Source organism: Homarus americanus, unplaced genomic scaffold (genome assembly GCF_018991925.1).
Source record: "Homarus americanus isolate GMGI-L3 unplaced genomic scaffold, GMGI_Hamer_2.0 scaffold31037, whole genome shotgun sequence".
Lineage (NCBI taxonomy): Eukaryota > Metazoa > Arthropoda > Malacostraca > Decapoda > Nephropidae > Homarus > Homarus americanus.
In genome coordinates this window covers 22,760,429-22,778,453 of record NW_024722227.1, presented here as the reverse complement: position 1 = coordinate 22,778,453, position 18,025 = coordinate 22,760,429, and the positions used below count along the sequence as shown (strand labels likewise).

Here is an 18,025-nt window from a genome sequence, read left to right as displayed (position 1 = left end):
GCTACAGAATTGCATGACTGATGGAAAAAGACACAAATGAATAAACTAATTCAAAGAAAAATCTTGTCAAGCAAAGAAATTACAACGGGTAGAAAACGAGACTTCTTGAATACTATTATCATTGTCGAACTTTAGAATGGCGGTGTTTATCAGTGAATACTCCAAGTAAACAATTTATTCTGTTTATCTTACTTAATAACTGGAGCTTCACTGACGGGCCAGGTGATATTCATGCAGTCATCCATCACCTGAGGGAGGTAGGTATACAAGCTCTCTCATACAGTGTACACCTCTTCATCCAGTCAACATCTGATCTTGATCCGTCTAACATCAGCATGGTAAAACTTATAATGGCTTAAGTAACTTGCCATCGTCGTCTTAAAGTGTCTTCTTTACTTAATTATGATGCTACTAATACTACTACTACTACTACTACTTTGTTTTTTTTTTTTTATTGGCCTCCAGCCTCCCCCAATAGCCACACCTTCGCCACCATTTATTTACCTTAATATTAAATATCCTATACATAAGAAGCTATCCTATCTGTGTTAAATTAGTTGAGCCGCAGATCTATGCGCAGATCTATACTACTACTACTACTACCTCCCCCAATAGCCACACCTTCGCCGCCATTTTATTACCTTAATATTAATATCCTAATACATGTTGAATTAGTTGAGCCGCAGATCTATGTTGCATTCAGTGACTGTAGCCTCATAGTCAATATCTCCAGATGTTGTCGGCATTGGCGCCGAAGCTCTCGTTCCCCTGAGGCAGATCAAAGCCGACCTAAGGAGAGAGAAGGACAGTCGACATCTCATCCAGGCTGTAACATAACTTCTGGGCTGCTGCTTCTTTTCGGAGATCACCTCCGCGAGTCTGGCGTAGAAACATCTTGCAATACTACTACTACTACTACTAATAATAATAATAGTAATAATACTAATAATAATATTAATAGTAATAATAATAATAATAATGGCATAGTTACACTTAAGGTTGAGATACAATTGTAAGAGTTGAGATTTCTTTGTCATAACAGTAAGAAATAATATTTAGAGTCAATACTGTAAAGTATATTTTGTTTCTAAGAATAATCAGCTTCACCACTTAAAAAGAAAACGTAATTTTTTCTGCCTTCATCACAAGTAAACCATTCCTTGCCTCTCTTCTCTTTAGTAGTTTTCTATAATCCAGGGGCGGATCAAAGGGGGATCCTCGAGTCCAGACCCCCTTTTCATCCGAAAATTCCAATACATTTTCTTTAATGCAGTATTGTACTCAGGCGTTTTTGTATAGTAAAAAGTTATTACTATAGCCCACAGCATATCTCCTAATATCAAATGTACAAGGCCTCAAAATGCCCATGATATTGATCAGATTTCAATCAAATTTCTCGGGAGGCTTACAACACCCTCCCCCCCGAAAAAGCAAAAAAAAAAAAAAATACTGGGTGGGCTCGCTCTGCTCGCCATGTTCTCCCACACCTCAACTTCTAGGACTCCCCATTTTAATATTTCCTGATCCGTCCCTGTAATCAACTGATGCAACAAGTACTAATGTATGCTTGAAATTTTGTTCCCATTTTTATCATAATCATTCGAGTCAATGAGTTTGCGTAGTGTAATTTTTTTTTAACTCATTGGTAATTTATATTAAGATGGGAATGCTTCTAATGATGAAATAATTTGACTATTTCAGAGGTCGGTAATAGTTTCCTTGGCTGAGGGTCTCGTGATCGTGACCTGCCTCGCCATGCCAGATGACAGTGGCGGCCACGGTGGTGGTGGTGGCGGCTATGATATCTCCGGTGGCGGAGGTGTCTATAGTGGCTCCATTGGAGGACGTGGTTATGGTGGCTCCAGTGGCGGAGGCGGTTATGGTGGCTCCAGTGGCGGAGGCGGCTATGGTAGCTCTAGTGGCGGAAGTGGCTATTCTGGCTCCAGTGACGGAGGCGGCTATGGTGGCTATGATAGCTCCGGTGGCGACGGCGGTCATGGTGCCTCCAGTGGCGGAGGCGGCTATGGTAGCTCCAGTGGCGGAGGCGTCTATGGTGGTTCCAGTGGTGGAGGTGGCTATGGTGGCTATGATAGCTCCGGTGGCGACGGCGGTCATGGTGCCTCCAGTGGCGGAGGCGGCTACGGTAGCTCCGATGGAGGTTATGGAAAATATATGTAATCATAACGAAATGAGACACACCAATACTAAGTTTCCTAAACTCTTCTTTGCCAGTTTGTGTCTCGTGATTCTTGTGTAGTAATAATAAAACTTAAACGACTGTGAAAATAACTTTGATTTACGCCAACTTCCTATTCTTGACATCAATTACCAAGTGTAGTGTAAGAACAATTAATGGAGCACTTGAAGAATTAATTTTATTAACTATACACGATGTTAAACTAATCTGCGTTTGACATTTTATCTTATGATTAAAAAATATAACTTTATATAAAAATTGAGCTTCCTTTTCAGCACGTAAGTTTGAGGAAGAAATAATGTAAATAAAACCTAAAATTCCTATATTCATTTCGTGAATTCTTAAGTTTCATAAAATATTCATGGCGACATATAATACACTAAATGTGTAGAATTAAAAAAAATGCATGTCTTGATACTTAACTGTCATGGTAAACCTATAATATCCGACAAACAGCAATGTGCTAGAACTTGGATGGATCAACCACTGCCAGAATTAACTCCACCGCTCACTCACTCTCCCCAAACACTTCCTCATGACCCACCCCAGTAAAAATAAATCAGGATTTTAGATATTTAATGCCATTTCTATCCAATGATGTCGATTAATTCCTGCAATCTTATATGTCAACCCTCAAACGTGCATGTAGTAAACAAAGTGGTAATATTGTCTCATCTCACCTGTCGTATTTCTGCCACTTCCCACGAACCACCTCGAATTGAATTGAATTGAATTGAATTGAAACAGTTTATTTAGCCAGAAAAACACAGATACAGAGTGGATAATAACAACAATATTAACATGGCTGAGCCAGTTGAGAACCTGAGCTCTCTGTTTTAGGCACCTGATATATACTATACATTTATCTCACGGAAGTATTATGTAAGATTTATTATCATCTGGAATAGTACAATAGCATAGTGGTAATAGGAACATCTAATAATGTTACCACGGTTATCACTTCAATATTAAATAATTTTCTTTATTTATTATTTTTTTTTAGTTTATTTATTTGTTTTTATTTACATATACATATATTACAGTGGAATTGAAAAACATAAGTATAATGGGGGAGCAGGGGTTGTACAGTAATAAGGTTGAACAAGAGGACAGAGCTGCCAGGATTATGTCAGTTTAATTCAATTTCAATTGTTTATTCCTTGATAGAGGAAGCGGGATCCTAGTGCTGTCACTAGGTACCCCTGTACAATAACACCAGAAGCATCTGGCAAGTGTGACAAGTATATGCAGTATAAATATTATATAGGGGCTTACTAAAGCCTAAGGAAGGAAGGATATTCCTTTAACACATAATCAATGTTATTTACATAATATCTGGCCAGTATGGGGAGAATCATCGTGTCTCCGTCAGGGGGTCGTGGAGTGGTGGTCCAGCAGGCGTCACGGAAGCGTTGTGTGTGGGGACATCTTAGGAGGTAGTGGATAAGGGTGCGGCTGTCGGGTCTTCTGCATAATGCACAAGAGTGTTGCTCAGGGGATGCAGGGATACCAATCTCCCAAGCAAAGTCATACCCAATGATGATACGGGCAGCAATCACGTCCCCTTTCCGCGACCCTTTCCCATAGACATATGAGAGATCAGGAAGCTTACGGAGGACATCGTACTAGGTTGGCGGGGAGTCCAGGGGGATGGCTGCTTCTCGAGCTTCTCTGTGTTTGCGTCGATTTTGGGTCCTAACCTGTAAAAGTGTTCGAGGAACAACGTAGTCACATGTGGCCTTGTTGCAGCCAGTCTTGGCAAGGCCATCTGCTGCCTCATTCCCCAAGATACCGACATGATTGGGTATCCATAGGAATGTCACAGGACGGCCTGCATCCTGAAGTGTGGATGTTAACCCTCGTATTCGGAGGATGAGGTCCTTTTTTTCTCCTGATCCAAATGCAATCCCATCGAGAGCAAATCTGGAATCGCAGCAGACAAGCAAGGGGCGGAAAACATCTGCTTCTTCCTCAGCGAGAAGGGCAGCAAGGAGGGCTATTAGATCAGCCTGAGTGGAGGATGCCCCGTCAGAAACTCTGAGAGACAGTTTGATAGGTTAAGGGGCATCAGGACGGGAGATGTAGACACCAGCCCCGGCCCGACCAGTAGCGGGTTCAACAGAACCATCAGTGTAGAGGACGACCCTACCTGGGGACCAGTGGGCGATCCTGGAGAGGTGGTATTTGCAGAGAATAACAGGGTTCACGTGGGATTTCGGGAGCGGTCCACCGAGGGCAATCACTTCAGGTTGAAAATCCAGCCAGGGAGAAGGAGACGAACCAACAGCAGGGGTGAAACAATATCAGGCAGGAGGTCGTGTTCCTGAAGGGCTCGGATGAGTGACCCTCGCCACTGTCTTCTAAATGGAGGTCGGCCTCGGACAGCAGGAGTCAAGTTGGCTTGGACATAGTTGCCCCGAGGATCCCGTAGAAAGGAAACGGCAGTTTGTAGGTAAAACTCCTGGACACGATCCTGTAAGGGGGAAAGAACAAGTTCGGTATATAGAGAAGTAGAGCGTGTCCACTGAGGAGCCCCAAGGATGATACGAGCAGCTTTTCTCTGGATAACTTCGAGACGGTTGACAGCAGTCCGACTAATGTTGACGAGGGCGGGGGCGGCGTAGTCGACACAGGAACGGACAAAGGACTTGTACATGGTAAGAAGTACAGGGATGGTGGCACCAAGGGAACCCCTGCACATGGTAGAGAGGGGAGCGAGACGCCGAAAGCATATGTCTCGAAGATAGCGGACTTCAGGGATCTGACAACGTGTGCGAGTTACATACACACCCAGGTATTTTGTCTCATTAACCCAGTCCAAGGGCGTTCCTGATAAGAGAAGGGGTGGAGGTACAACACGACCGTGCCACATGGCTTTTGTTTTCGCAGTTGAAAGAAGGAAACCAAGTGAATCACACTCTCTGGAAACCAGATCAAGGGCTTCCTGCATGCTGAGGTGGTCAGGGGCTTGGAGGAGGACATCGTCGGCATATCCTGAGTGGACAACTTCTGTCGGCCACGGGAGAGATGCAATGGAGTGCATGAGAGTGTTAAACATTGTGGGACTCAGGACTCCACCTTGAGGGGTGCCGAGGTTCATTTCTTGAATAGGAGATAGAGAGCCTTCAACGCGAACCCGGGCCTGACGTCCTGTGAGGTAAGAGGCGATTCATTGAAGAAGTCTCCCTTTAACCCCTAACCGCGCAAGTTCAGCTATAATGAGGCCAGGCTGAAACGTATCAAAGGCTCCCTTGATATCACGGAAGACGGAGACGCGGGCAGTCTAATTGCAATAAAAGGAAGCAATGGAGTGTGCTGTGCTGCGATGTTGTATGAAACCATATAGGGAGTTGTGGAAGCCGCCTATGGTGTGAAGAAGGCGATGATGGAGTATCCTCTCCATCATCTTGCAAACACAGGAGGTAAGACTAATGGGTCGATATTTCCCAGGATCTCCCGGCTTAGGGATGGGGATAATAGTGGCATTTTTCCAGTTACACGGGAGAACCCCATGTTCATAAGGCATATTGTAGAGAGAAAGCATGGGGCCGTTAGGAATACTAGTACAGGCGTTGAGGACGGAGTAGGTTATCTAATCATCCCCAGGAGAGGTGTCTTTTCTAGAGCGACGAGCACTGTCAAGCTCGAACTGTGTAATAGAATGATCAGTGGGGGGCAGGGGAGGTAAGAGCAGCACGAACAACAGGCTCAGACACATCGATGCGAGCCTGCACTGCCTCCTGCATTGGATCTGGAAGTGCCTCAGGAAGGAAAGCTCGTTCCCAGTCCTCCATTAAGAGCATGCAAGGGAGGCGGGGTCAGGGTGGGGAGGAGGCCTCCGTCGAGTACCCCGTATAGGATTAATCCGATTCCATACATAAGAGGGTGACGACTGGAACGATAGAGACCCCGTGAAGGATAGCCAGTCCGCCTCACGAATCCGACGGCGCTCCTGAGTTGCAAAGGAGCACCAATTTTTGAAGTCTTCCTAGTCCTCTTGAGAGCGAGACCTCCGTATGGCAGAGTGGAGATCACGGGTTACCTGCCGGAGATGTCTCATGGCAGGGATACGATACCAATAGTTGGTGGCACTTTTGTGGTGACGTGAAGGGCGTGGAGGGGTAGCGCGATTGACAGAGTCATACACGGCATCAACAAAATCAGCTCTGTAAGAGTCAAGGGACTGGGGGACAACATAAGAATCCGCCCAGGTAGAAAGTTATTGGGTAAAGGAAGGAACAGCATCTTGTGTGAGACGAAGGCGAGGGGATCGATAAGGAGCTGAAATCGGGACAGAGAAGGAGAGCCTGAGATGGGTAGTAACGGCAAGATGGTCACTATACAGAGCAGGCTCGGTGCAGACGGTAGGATGAAAGGAGGTATGACCGTTCAATAGTAAGCCAACATCAAGGAAACTATGGGGGAGGCGAGTAGGATCGTCAGGACAAAGAAAGCGAACATCATCATCCCCATTAAGAAACTGTGAGAGATGTTATCCGTTAAGGGTACATGGCGTGGCATGATCCTGAGTAAGAGTGGGATGGCGGGCAATAAAGTCGCCAACAACAATAATGGGAACCCCATCATGGAGGTTCGTGAAGAACCTGGGGGTCCAGAGAATCACTCTTGAAATGAACATTGACTACACGAAGGGTCCGGTCACCAAGAGTAAGGGAGACAGAAAGTAATTCAGACGGGGATCCACGTGAGTCAGGTGAAGGGAGACGAACAGATGGAATGGTGTTACGCACAAGGGTGAGGAGGCCATGAGCCTGCCCACGGTACCGAGGCAGGGTGTAAACAGTATAGCCAGAGAGGCGGAGTGGAGTAACATCGTCTGTGATGGTTTCCTGAAGTAGAGCAACATCTACTTGATGAGAGAGCACAAACTGGGCGAGGTCTGTCCGGTGAGGTATAAGTCCCTGGATGTTCCATTGTGAGAAGAGGAGGGAACGGCCTCCGGTGTGAGATGAGTCGGTGGGGCTAGACAGGGCTCCAAAGTAGGTACCAAATTCTGTTAAGAAAAATGGAGAGGGAGGAGTGGGAGAGCGAGGGATGGATCCTCCATCTCGGGAGATGGAAGGAGGCGGGTCATCGGGGCTTGCAAAGTGCGCCCCTGTTGGGTCAGGGTGTCCAGAATGAGTTGTTGTTGCCTCTGCAATGTCGCAATTGTTTTCACAAACAAGTCGAGTTGGGCAGAGAGTACAGGTAGGTTGATTTGCTTAGAGTGGCGATTCAGACGGAGAGTGATTGTTTCCATAGAACCAACTGGGTGTACCTGTGCAGGAGCTGGAGGTGGCGACGAGGATTGCCGTGGGCCCGACTGGGCATGTGGTGGTGGTAGCGACGGAGAGGGACGGTGAAGGTTCAGTTGAGTAAGAGGTGGTGGTGCTGGTGCTGGTGAGAGACAGTGGGGGTCCGGGTGGGCAGGAGGTGGTGGTGACTGTGTGGCAGGGCCGACAACGACCTTGTTCCAAGAACGGTAGGGAGAGGGAGGGAGGGGAGAAAGGATGGGTGGTAGGGGTGATAGATGGTAGAGGAGAGGAGATCAATGGGAAATCCTTGGTGGATGGAAGAGGCGGTGGTGGATAGGAGTGAAGTTTGGTTGACAGGAGCTTTGTCAGAGACGAGGACGGTGGTACAAGGTAAGTTTTCCCCGGGCGAGTGTCAGGACGCTGTGGGCAATTGGCATTCCAGGCGTGGTGACTGCCATGGCAATTGACACACCGTGGAATAACTGGGATTTTGTTCTGCACAGAAACCGCAGGCGACCATCCTCGTGCACTCCCAGGTGCGGTGTTTCCACGATTGGCAACGACCACAGATTTTTGGGTTCCGGTAAATCGGTCGAGAGGACAGTTGTGAATTGGTCCTACATTCACCTTCGGAGGGAGTGGGCCCACCTACCAGCCGATGAGTTCGTTGGATGGACGTTTGGAGACCGGGTTGATGCGGCGTTCCATGTCCAGTAGTTGTGGGAGAAAAGGGCGAAGATCGTTGATAGGGATCTCCCAGGGTACGTGGCGAACCATTACCTTGGTACGACGAGTTTCTGGGGTCATGATGGTGAACTTCAGCATTACCTCCCCCTAGGGAGCAGGAAAGCCCACCTGAGTGAGCAGGCGTACCGTCTCGTCCATTTGTGTAGTGACTATTACGGCTGTGGGACCTCGGCGGAGGCGAAGTGTTGAGTCCTGAAGTGGAGAGCAGTGACGGAAGAAGCAGGTCGTCCGTGTGCTCAGAGGCAAGTCCCGAGGAAAGGCGAGACGACGAAGGCGCGACGGGGCAGGGACACAAAGGGAATCCCCTATGTCCATCGTCGGCGGAGGGTCGGTCATTGAGCCACATGAAAGCTCACTTGGGGACCCCGATGACAGGAGGAGGAGGCCACCCTCTACAGCCCCAGACGGGGTGCGAGGGGGGGCCCGTGGCCCCTGCTGGAGACCCTGACTTCTGAGGTTTCTGCTTCTTCTATGATTTGTCTTCAAGAAGAAACTCGTCAGCATCACTGTCACCTACTGCCGCCGATTCCAACGAACGGGAGCGTTTAACGGCGGGCATAGGGCACGTTGGCAACACTGCAGTCAGGTGGAGTGGTAATGACGTCACTGCTACGTCAAACTATCACATTGCGCATGAGCAAACTTGAAAAACTTCGCCCAGAGGGATCGGGTGGTAGGACCAGATGTTTTATCCCCCAAAAATGACAAAGTCCACAAGTAAAAAAAAAATCAATAGATGCCACTGTGCTGATAATTGGGTCTTACTTTAGTTGTCTGCACAGGCTGGGATTGGTAGAGTCTCTGAATTCGTCAGAAATACGACTTTTAAGGAGCAGTCTCTTACAGCCTTTGTTAACACTACGCACGCAAGCGCGTTCCTCAGGATTATGTCTAGTTGGTAATTAAGTTTATTGCAATGGTAATTACTGATCTATTTACATGATAATTTCCGATAAAACGGTTTTGATTGTACAATAAAAGCAGGTACTGTAAATATAGTAGGTGTTACAAGAAATATTAGTACTTAGACAATAGATATTTTTTAAGAGATGATTTAAAGGAAGGGAGCGTAGTCTTTGCTCGGATGGGTGGGGGTAAGTTGTTCCACACCTTCACACCTTGATATGTTATGGAGGTCCTGGACTGAGAGGAGCGCATGGGGGGTTGTCTTAGTAGCTCTGGGTGCCTTAAGTTGTATCTCTGATTATTCCGGAAATGGAAATAATTATTGTCAGGCAAGTGATTGATAGGTTTGTAAACAAAGAGGGCACAGAAGTAGGTGTTAATACCTTCAACTTTTAAAATTTTCAATATAGCAAATTTTTCGTTTGTCTGATCTGTTTTTTGTTTTTTTTTCAAGTAGGTCATTGTCAGTATAACTCTCTTTTGTGCAGTAAACAGAGATTGTGTTTTTGAAGAGCTAGAGGCCCCCCATAGTGTGTGACAGTGTATCAGGTGTTGGTAAACAAGATCGTGATAGATTTCTTTCATTGCTGTGAGCGTGTGTGACTGTCGAGTGTGATACATGATACTGCACTGTTTAATGACTTTACTGTGAATGGCTTGTGTGTGGTTTCTCCAGTTAAGTTTCTCATCAACAATAACTCCGAGGAATTTAGTATTTTGTTCGCGTTTGAGGACTGTATTACCAAAGTACAGGGGTCCAAGTTTGAACAGATATGAGGTAAACCAATTGTGGGACAGGTCCCTAATGCCGTAATGTTCAAGCTTTGAAAGGAGGATGGTATGATTGACAGTTTCGAAAGCTTTGGAGAGGTCCAAGAATATACAGACTGTGAACTGACTGTCATCAAAGGAATTTAAGATGTTATTACTAAAGGATAGCATAGCAATCTCAGTCGACCTTCTAGCTCTAAATCCAAACTGGGAGTCTGTAAAGAGGTTATTGGCATTGCAGAAGGAATTTAGACTATTACATGCTAGCTTTTCCAGTATCTTACTCAAGGCTGGGAGGACTAATATGGTGCGGTAATTCTTGAAGAGACCTTTGTCCCCAGATTTTTTATATGCTGGGTGTACTTTAGCAATTTTCAGTTTATCCGGAAAGACACCACTAGTGAAGGAGGAGTTACAAACGTGTAGGAGAACTGGTAGTAATAAGTAGGCTACTTTTTTAATGATGCTCATTGGTATATTGTCTTCGCCTGCTGCTGCATCTTTGGACATTTTTATGATGGCCAGTAATTCATCTGCTGTGACAGGGGATAAGAACAGCTCATTTTGCTGTCTGTTTTGCAGGTAGGCTCTAAATTCCTCATGGTGATTAGGGATGCTCTCTGCAAGATTTTTGCCAATATTAATGAAATATTAATTGAAGTGGTTGGCAATGGGGGAGGGTTCCGTTACAACTGAATCATTTATCAAAAAGCTGAGTGGGGGCCGAAGGCTGAGTGTTCCTGTTCTGAATAGAATTTATGACATTCCAGGTTTTCCTACTGTCGCCTCATGCTTACTGGAGCTTATTTGTATATAGTTACGTCTGGCATTTCTAACTGCTTGAGTTACTCTATTTCTGATACTTCGGTAAGCACCACCGAAAGTTATGGGTCTTTTTGCAAATTTCCCTTGGAGTTTGTGTTTTTCTTTTATCATTATCTTAATTTCGCTTTTGATATAGGGTTTCGAAATGGATACAGTTTTCACTGACTTAGTCTTGAGCGGGAAGCATTTATCAAAGCAAGCATTGAAGATGCAAGAGAAGCTAGCATTCATTAGGTTGTTTTAAAAAAAGAGCATGTTGTCGGTGCAGTAGTCTCTGTATTGTATTGAGACTCTACTAGACCTTTCAGGTCTTGTGGCTGTTTTATGCATGGCAAAATCTGGGAAGTGATCTGAGATATTGTTATAAATAATTCCACTTGCAAGATTGTTAGGAGTATTATTAGTCCAGATATGATCTATTACAGTGGCAGAGGTGGCAGTTACTCTAGTGGGTTTGGTTATAGTGTTGAAGAAGAGTTTAGAATGATAGGTAGCAAGGTCTAATACTGAGGTGTCGGCTTCTGATTTTAATAGATCAAGGTTGAAATCTCCTGTAATGTAGCAATGTTTCCTCTCTGAACTTATGATAGTGATAAGCTCCGAAAATTTATCAAGAAAATTCCTTACATTTGTGTGGGATCTTCTGGATATTTTGTGTGTCGTTACGTAATTCAATGAAAACACTCTCCATGTACTCCTCCTGAACCTTTAAATCATCTCTTACAGAAGTGTTATACTTGATATCAACATATAGGGCGACTCCACCATAGTGTCGTGACGTGTTGATACAGTGTCTTTTATAATTAGGAATAATATACAAATGGTCAATATCGTTAGTGAGTTTGGTTTCACAGAATCCAAGTACATCAAATTTGTGGGCAATAGAAGATAAACACTGATATAAAAAGATATCTAGATGAAGGGGAATACTGCTGATATTATGGCTAATCAAGGAGAAGGAATGAGGTAGTAGTAGACTAGAACTAAACTCGGGAGAGTCAGGAATGTAATAGTTACAGTATGGGGTGGTGTAACCTAGTGAGTTTTGTAAAAAGGCATCAAGATCGACATGAGGGAGTATTTTGTCGACACCATGGGTAAAGGGGGTGGAACACACACGATCTAGCACATCTAGGGAATGACACTAGCATCATCAAGGTGGAACATTGATATTGATTAAGGAACAGTAAACACCCAGGGTCACTGAGGTGTGAAAAAGGAAGATCTATGAAAATTATAATAGTGGGGGGTAACGTACTCACTAACTGATAATATAAACGTAGACAAAATTTAATTGTGCTTATCTCAAATTTTTTTGTTCATGATGTATCGCATGGTTTGAAAAATGGCAGATAGACTTTTGCGTGGACAATTGTGAACTTCTTACATTATGAGATGTAAACAGAGAAACCAGATATCAGATAAGCAATGAGCAAGACGACAATGCGTATTTGCTTAGAAACAAGGCTAACAAAGTACTTGGGTTTATACAACGGAGTGTTTGTTACAGAACTAACGAGGTTATCTTAAAACAATATCTTGAGCTTATGAGACCTCACTTGGATTATGCAGGTTAGCTTAGGTTACTGTGCTACAGACTGTGCTACAGACAGATAAAATGATCTGAATTTGTACTCCCCCGAAAGACGTAGAGTGAGAGGCGATAAGATTGAGTTGTATAAATGGAAATCAGGGTTAAAGAATGGCGTTATAATAGAGGTACTTAAACTATCCAACCAGGAACGAACTCGAAGCAATTGTTTTAAATTAGATAAATTTAGATTTAGGCACGAGATAGGTAAACAATGGTTTGGAATTAAAGTAGTGGATGATTGGAACAAGTTACCTACCAAACATCATCATGAACACGCTGGATAGCTTCATATATCGGTAGGACGGATATATGAGCGATTCTGGTTGGTTATAAAAGGGATTGTCTAGTTTGGGCAAATAGGCCTGCTGCAGTTTCCTCCATTGGACACGTGATCTTGATGTTGTGCACTGCGGCCCTGCGGTTAAGTATGTTGAATGCGTTTGAAGCGTCAACCAGGAGAACGTCCTCACAATCACGCTGCTCAAATATCGTTTTCATGGCGCGAATGGTAGCGTCCCCTCCAGCCTGGTTGCCAGCACAAACTTGCAGGATCCCTGCTGCTGCCCTGACATCATCCTTTACCACCTCCATTATGCATTTTCCGATGATCCGCCTCAGCATTTTCACCACCCCTATAGGCCTACATCCTGGATTCTTATCCAGAGGAATGAGGCGGCAGGCCGTCAGAGCATGGAGGTGTTGGCAGCACGAGGATGCCAGCTTTCTTGCAAGGACGGCCATGGCAGTGCAGAGATCACTTGCTACGGAGCCAAACTTGTTAGTGCTGAGGATGACTCTCCAACCGTTTGCATCCAGACCTGAAAGGCCGGTATCTCCTCGAGTCTTCAGTGCCTTTTTCCACACCATTCCTCCTGTTATTTTCTCGAACAGGACAGCATTTGGTGGGATATAGTCACCCTGGAACCTGATGACTTAGTCTTCACTTACAGGGGGATGTTTTTCTTTCAGTTGTTTTAATGTTTCTCTGTTTATTGGCAAAACCCCACCGGAGGATTCCTCTGTGAGAGATCTTACCACCAAAGACACTTTTCCCGCACGCATTTTGTTTCCAAACTTTCTTGCAACATCATCGGTGTTTTGCTTTCCGTCTCCTGTAAATTTTAGTCTCTCCTGGAGTGTTCTTGCTTCACATAGGAGATCATCAAGGGCCTCATTCTGCCACATTGTCAATCTTCTCTTTATTGCTGCCGCATTTTCTTTGTGTTTAATCTTAGTGTGTGTGTCCTCTGACAGAATAGATGTGGTATTATTGTCAGTATTTGTAGAGCTAAAGGGGCAAGGAAGAAGTCCTGAGTGTACTCAGTTATGAGGCGAATCATCTCCTGAATCATTTCTTTGGTGGCCGCACACTTGGGTGGTTCAAACAGGTTAGCTGGCGACCACCTGGCAATTTCTGAGTAAGTTACTTTAACCCATATGTCCGCATTTTCCCTCGACATGCCATTTCACTGTGGAGGCTGTCTCTCATTCACCTCGTGGACATCTGCTACTATTGGAGCAGCGTTTATTAGTACTACATTTTCAGGTTGAGTAGTCTCACTGCTATCATTTAGGATATCATAGGGCGGTTGGGTCCCGGCGATATCCACCGTGGCCGTCTGTGTCGGATCCCTGCCATGTGGGTTCCGACAATTGTTTCCCTTTCTACAAACTACACATGGTCGGTTGTTTCTAGCACAATCGCAGCTAGTGGAATTTTGGTTCTGGCTAGCACAAACGCAACAATGAATGTTACCCGGCATAGTGTTCCGCACCCTGGGCGACAGTTACGTCCGCCTCCGACATCTGCTTTCGTCCCATACAGAAGAATAAACTAGTTCTTATGATGGAAGGGCGGAGAGGTGACAGGCTTGACTGCTGTGTCCGGCTAGTAGGGGCACTACCTACTTAATACCAACATATTTATCACTGAGTTTATTACTTGTGAATCTTCTACCATACTAGACATTTTCTTAAGAAAAGAAAAATTAAATAAAACTCCATAAAAAGCCGACGTTAATCCTGCTTACCGACAAATGTATTGCCTAAAATAAAGCTGAAACTAAGTATTGAGTGTATACTTAAATCTTAATAAAGCATTTAAATATATTTTTAAGACTTTCTTCTATTTAGCTGTTGCTGTTTCTATTTGGAAAAATCTTGGATTATTATTATTATTATTATTATTATTATTATTATTATTATTATTATAATAATTATTATTATTATTAATATTATTATTATTATTATTATTATTATAATTATTATCATTATTATTATTATTATTATTATTATTATTATTATTATTATTATTATTATTTTCATTATTATTTTTATTATTTTCATTACTATTATCATTATTGTTCGTAGTAGTAGTAGTAGTAGTAGTAGTAGTAGTCTTAATAAACAAGAATTTACAGATGCCATTGCTCTAAGGTGCCATTGCACATGCCATGGTGTGCAATAAAGGGGGCTTAATATGCATGAGGCATGACGAAGTAAGGGACCTCACAGCAAATATGTTGAAGGAAATCTGCAGGGATGTCATGGTAGAACCGACCCTCCTTCCATTGGATGGTGTGATCTTCCAATACAGGACTTCAAACACATCTAACGAAGCCCGTGTTGACGTCAGTGCTCGAGGATTCTGGACGTGGGGACAGCGAGCTTTCTTCGACATTAGGATTTTTGATCCCATGGACGCATGTCACCGTAACCTAGCTCTCGGTGCTGCACATAGGAGGAACGAGAATAACAAGAGAGGGGCATATGGGGAGAGAAATCAAAACGTTGATCAATGCAGCTTCACTCCTCTAGTGTTCACAACCTCTGGTGGGATGGGACCAAGTGCAAGATGTTTCTACTCCAGGCTCACGGAGGTGATCTCCGAAGAGAAGCAGCAGCCCAGTAGTTATGTTACAGCCTGGATGAGATGTCGACTGTCCTTCTCTCTCCTTAAGTCGGCTTTGCTCTGCCTCAGGGGAACGAGAGCATCGGCCCTAAAGCCGACAACAGTTGCAGATATTGACTATGAGGCAACTGTCACTGAATGCCACATAGATCTGCGGCTCAACTAACTCAACACAGCTAGAATAGCTACTTATGTATGAGGATATTTAATTTTAAGGTAATAAAATGGCGGCGAAGGTGTGGCTATTGGTGAAGCTGGAGGCCACGTTTTAAAAATAAAAGTGGTAGTAGTAGTAGTAGAAGCTTTTAATAAATATAAAATAGGCGTATAATACAAAATTGTTCATCATCTTAGCATCTTTACAAACTATGACGTACTGTACAACCTTCATTCTCGGTTGCGATTGATCCTAATGAAGGTCTTTCCTGAAAGGATAAGTGAATAATTCACAGAAATTATCCTCTTACGCTAAAGGAACGACCAGACCTACACTAAGGCAACTATGGTCAATATTTTATCACATTAGCATGTTTTTTGAGTTTGTTTAAGACACTCCTCTGGTGTCCGGATGACAGCACGCCTCAATAGAAAGGGACAAAAGGAGGTGATATTGATACTCTTATTCATTGATGCTAACTTTGACGCTAATACTGATTAACAATACGCTAATAATGATGTTAACATTAATGCTAATTCTCATGCTAACATTAACAACAATATTGGCTAACATTGAAGTTAACATTAACGATAACATTGACACTAACATTGATGGTATCATTTGCGCAAACATTTGGTATACGCCAAGTAAACACACCCCAAGGCTCAAGTTATGAGAGTAATATCATATCAACAATATGTAGTAAATGACTGAAAGATGACCCGTGACCATTACTAAATCCTGGTGTCAATATAGGCATACCACCTTTAAGGTTTATTTGCATAATTAACGCATTTCACTTCATTCAAGGGAAACTATTTAAAGCAAGTATGCGAAAGGAGCGTAATAATGGAGACTAGGGGTGGTCATTTTCAATCTTTCAGGCTGCACAATTGGTTGAATCAAATGAACATAACGATATTTAAAAAAAATTACATTTAAAAAATATCGTCAGGATTTGATATTACACGACAGGAATTCATACCGTCAAGGAGCAGAACATCATAAAATTTAATCCCACAGGGTATTTCATTTAAGTTGAAAGTCCAAAAGATATGCAGTAGGTAGGTTACATCAAATAACGTATTGTTTATCTAACGAACATGATAATTGGAGCTTAACTGATTGATGAGGAAACAGTCATGCAGTCAGCTATCACCTGAGGGAGGTATAAAAGCTCTCAGCTATACACCTCTTCATCCAGTCAACAACTGAACTTGATCCTCCCAACATCAGTATGGTAAGACATAATTTATTAAGTAATTTACAGCAGTTGCTGGTACAGGTGAATGTACAGTTCAAGACAGATTTAAAAATGATGTTATGAACAAATGGTGTACAGGTTCATTATAGTAAAGTCTGTACTGAAGAAAGCTGTATATCAAAGATTGTAAACAAATATCATGTTTTATGCACATAAATAAACAATACCCTTCTTCGTTTGGTAAAAGAACTTATTTGTAATCCTATTAAATTCATGAGAATAACTTACTAATAATATTTTATCTCTGACAATTTCAGAAGCTGTTGTTAGTGACCTTGGTGGTGGGGATCCTGGCTGTGACCAGTCTCGCCAAGCCAGATGGGCATGGAAGTGGCGGCGGTAGCGGAGGAGGGTATAGTGGTGGTGGTGGTGGTGGCCATGGAGGTGGTGGTGGAAGCGGTTATAGTGGTGGTGGAGGCGGATATAGTGGTGGCGGAAGAGGTAAAAGTGATGGCGGTGGCGGTTATCGTGGCTCAGTCGGCGGTGGTGGCGGTTATGGTGGCTCCAAAAGTGGCAGCGGTGGGTATGGTAGCTCCAGCGGTGGTGGCGGAGGGTATGGTGGTTCCAGTAGCAGCGGTGGTGGGTATGGCAGCTACAGCGGCGGTGGTGGTGGGTATGGTGGCTCAAGCGGCGGCGGTAGCGGTGGTTATGGGGGTTCAAGTAGCGGCGGTGGCTACGGCAGTGGCGGCTCCGGAGGTGGCGGTTATAATGGTGGCGGTGGAGGTTATGGAAAATAAATGTAAACATAAAGAAATGAGACACACCAGTACTAAGTTTCATGAATTCTTCTTCGTCAGTTTGTGTCTCGTGATTCTTGTGTAGTAATAATAAAACTTAAACGACTGTGAAAATAACTTTGATTGACACCAACTTCACTCTCCTGACATCATTTACCAAGAGTAATGCAAAAGCAAATAAACTGTAGAATTTGATGGTTAATTTTACTGGCAGGTAAATTAAAGTTAGTTTTCATATTGCTAACATTCTGTCTAATATATATTTGGAATATTTTATCGATCTAGTTTTCCACTGTTTGCAGCCTGTGCTTTGTTTCTTTCATATTTCCAGATTTCTTACTTATAATTTATATACATATATATATATATATATATATATATATATATATATATATATATATATATATATATATATATATATATATATATATATTATATATGCAAGTAAATCACTGTAGGTGCGCGTGATCTAGGTATATGCTGATAACCACAAGGAAAGAAGAAAACAAGAAGTTCCCAAGCGCTTTCGTGTAATTCACATCTTCAGGGGTGAGTACAGACTAGAGAGAGTAATACAAATCAAGGTGTATATATACAGAGGAGGGTGAGAACAGGTCCACAATGGTCAGGTATTAGGTAATGACCCTACTAATCTTTAAAT

General features: G+C 43.4%; 2 protein-coding genes across 2 annotated transcripts; both read left to right on the top strand.

The window, feature by feature from the left end:
* Positions 1–1,755: 1,755 nt before the first annotated feature.
* On the top strand, positions 1,756–2,178 carry LOC121862641 (glycine-rich cell wall structural protein 1.0-like). Its single transcript, XM_042360960.1, has one exon. The coding sequence runs from the start codon at positions 1,756–1,758 to the stop codon at positions 2,176–2,178; it is 423 nt and encodes a 140-aa protein (XP_042216894.1).
* A 14,396-nt stretch (positions 2,179–16,574) lies between these two features.
* LOC121862558 (glycine-rich cell wall structural protein-like) lies at positions 16,575–17,506 on the top strand. The gene is made up of 2 exons (XM_042360864.1): positions 16,575–16,603; positions 16,885–17,506. Exons 1-2 carry the CDS (start codon positions 16,601–16,603, stop codon positions 17,362–17,364), a joined length of 483 nt encoding a protein of 160 aa, XP_042216798.1. The 5' UTR covers positions 16,575–16,600; the 3' UTR covers positions 17,365–17,506.
* The last annotated feature ends 519 nt before the right edge of the window (positions 17,507–18,025 follow it).

Bases quoted from the DNA above. Each gene is read 5' to 3' on its own strand.
- LOC121862641 (XM_042360960.1), top strand. From the start codon at position 1,756: ATGCCAGATGACAGTGGCGGCCACGGTGGTGGTGGTGGCGGCTATGAT.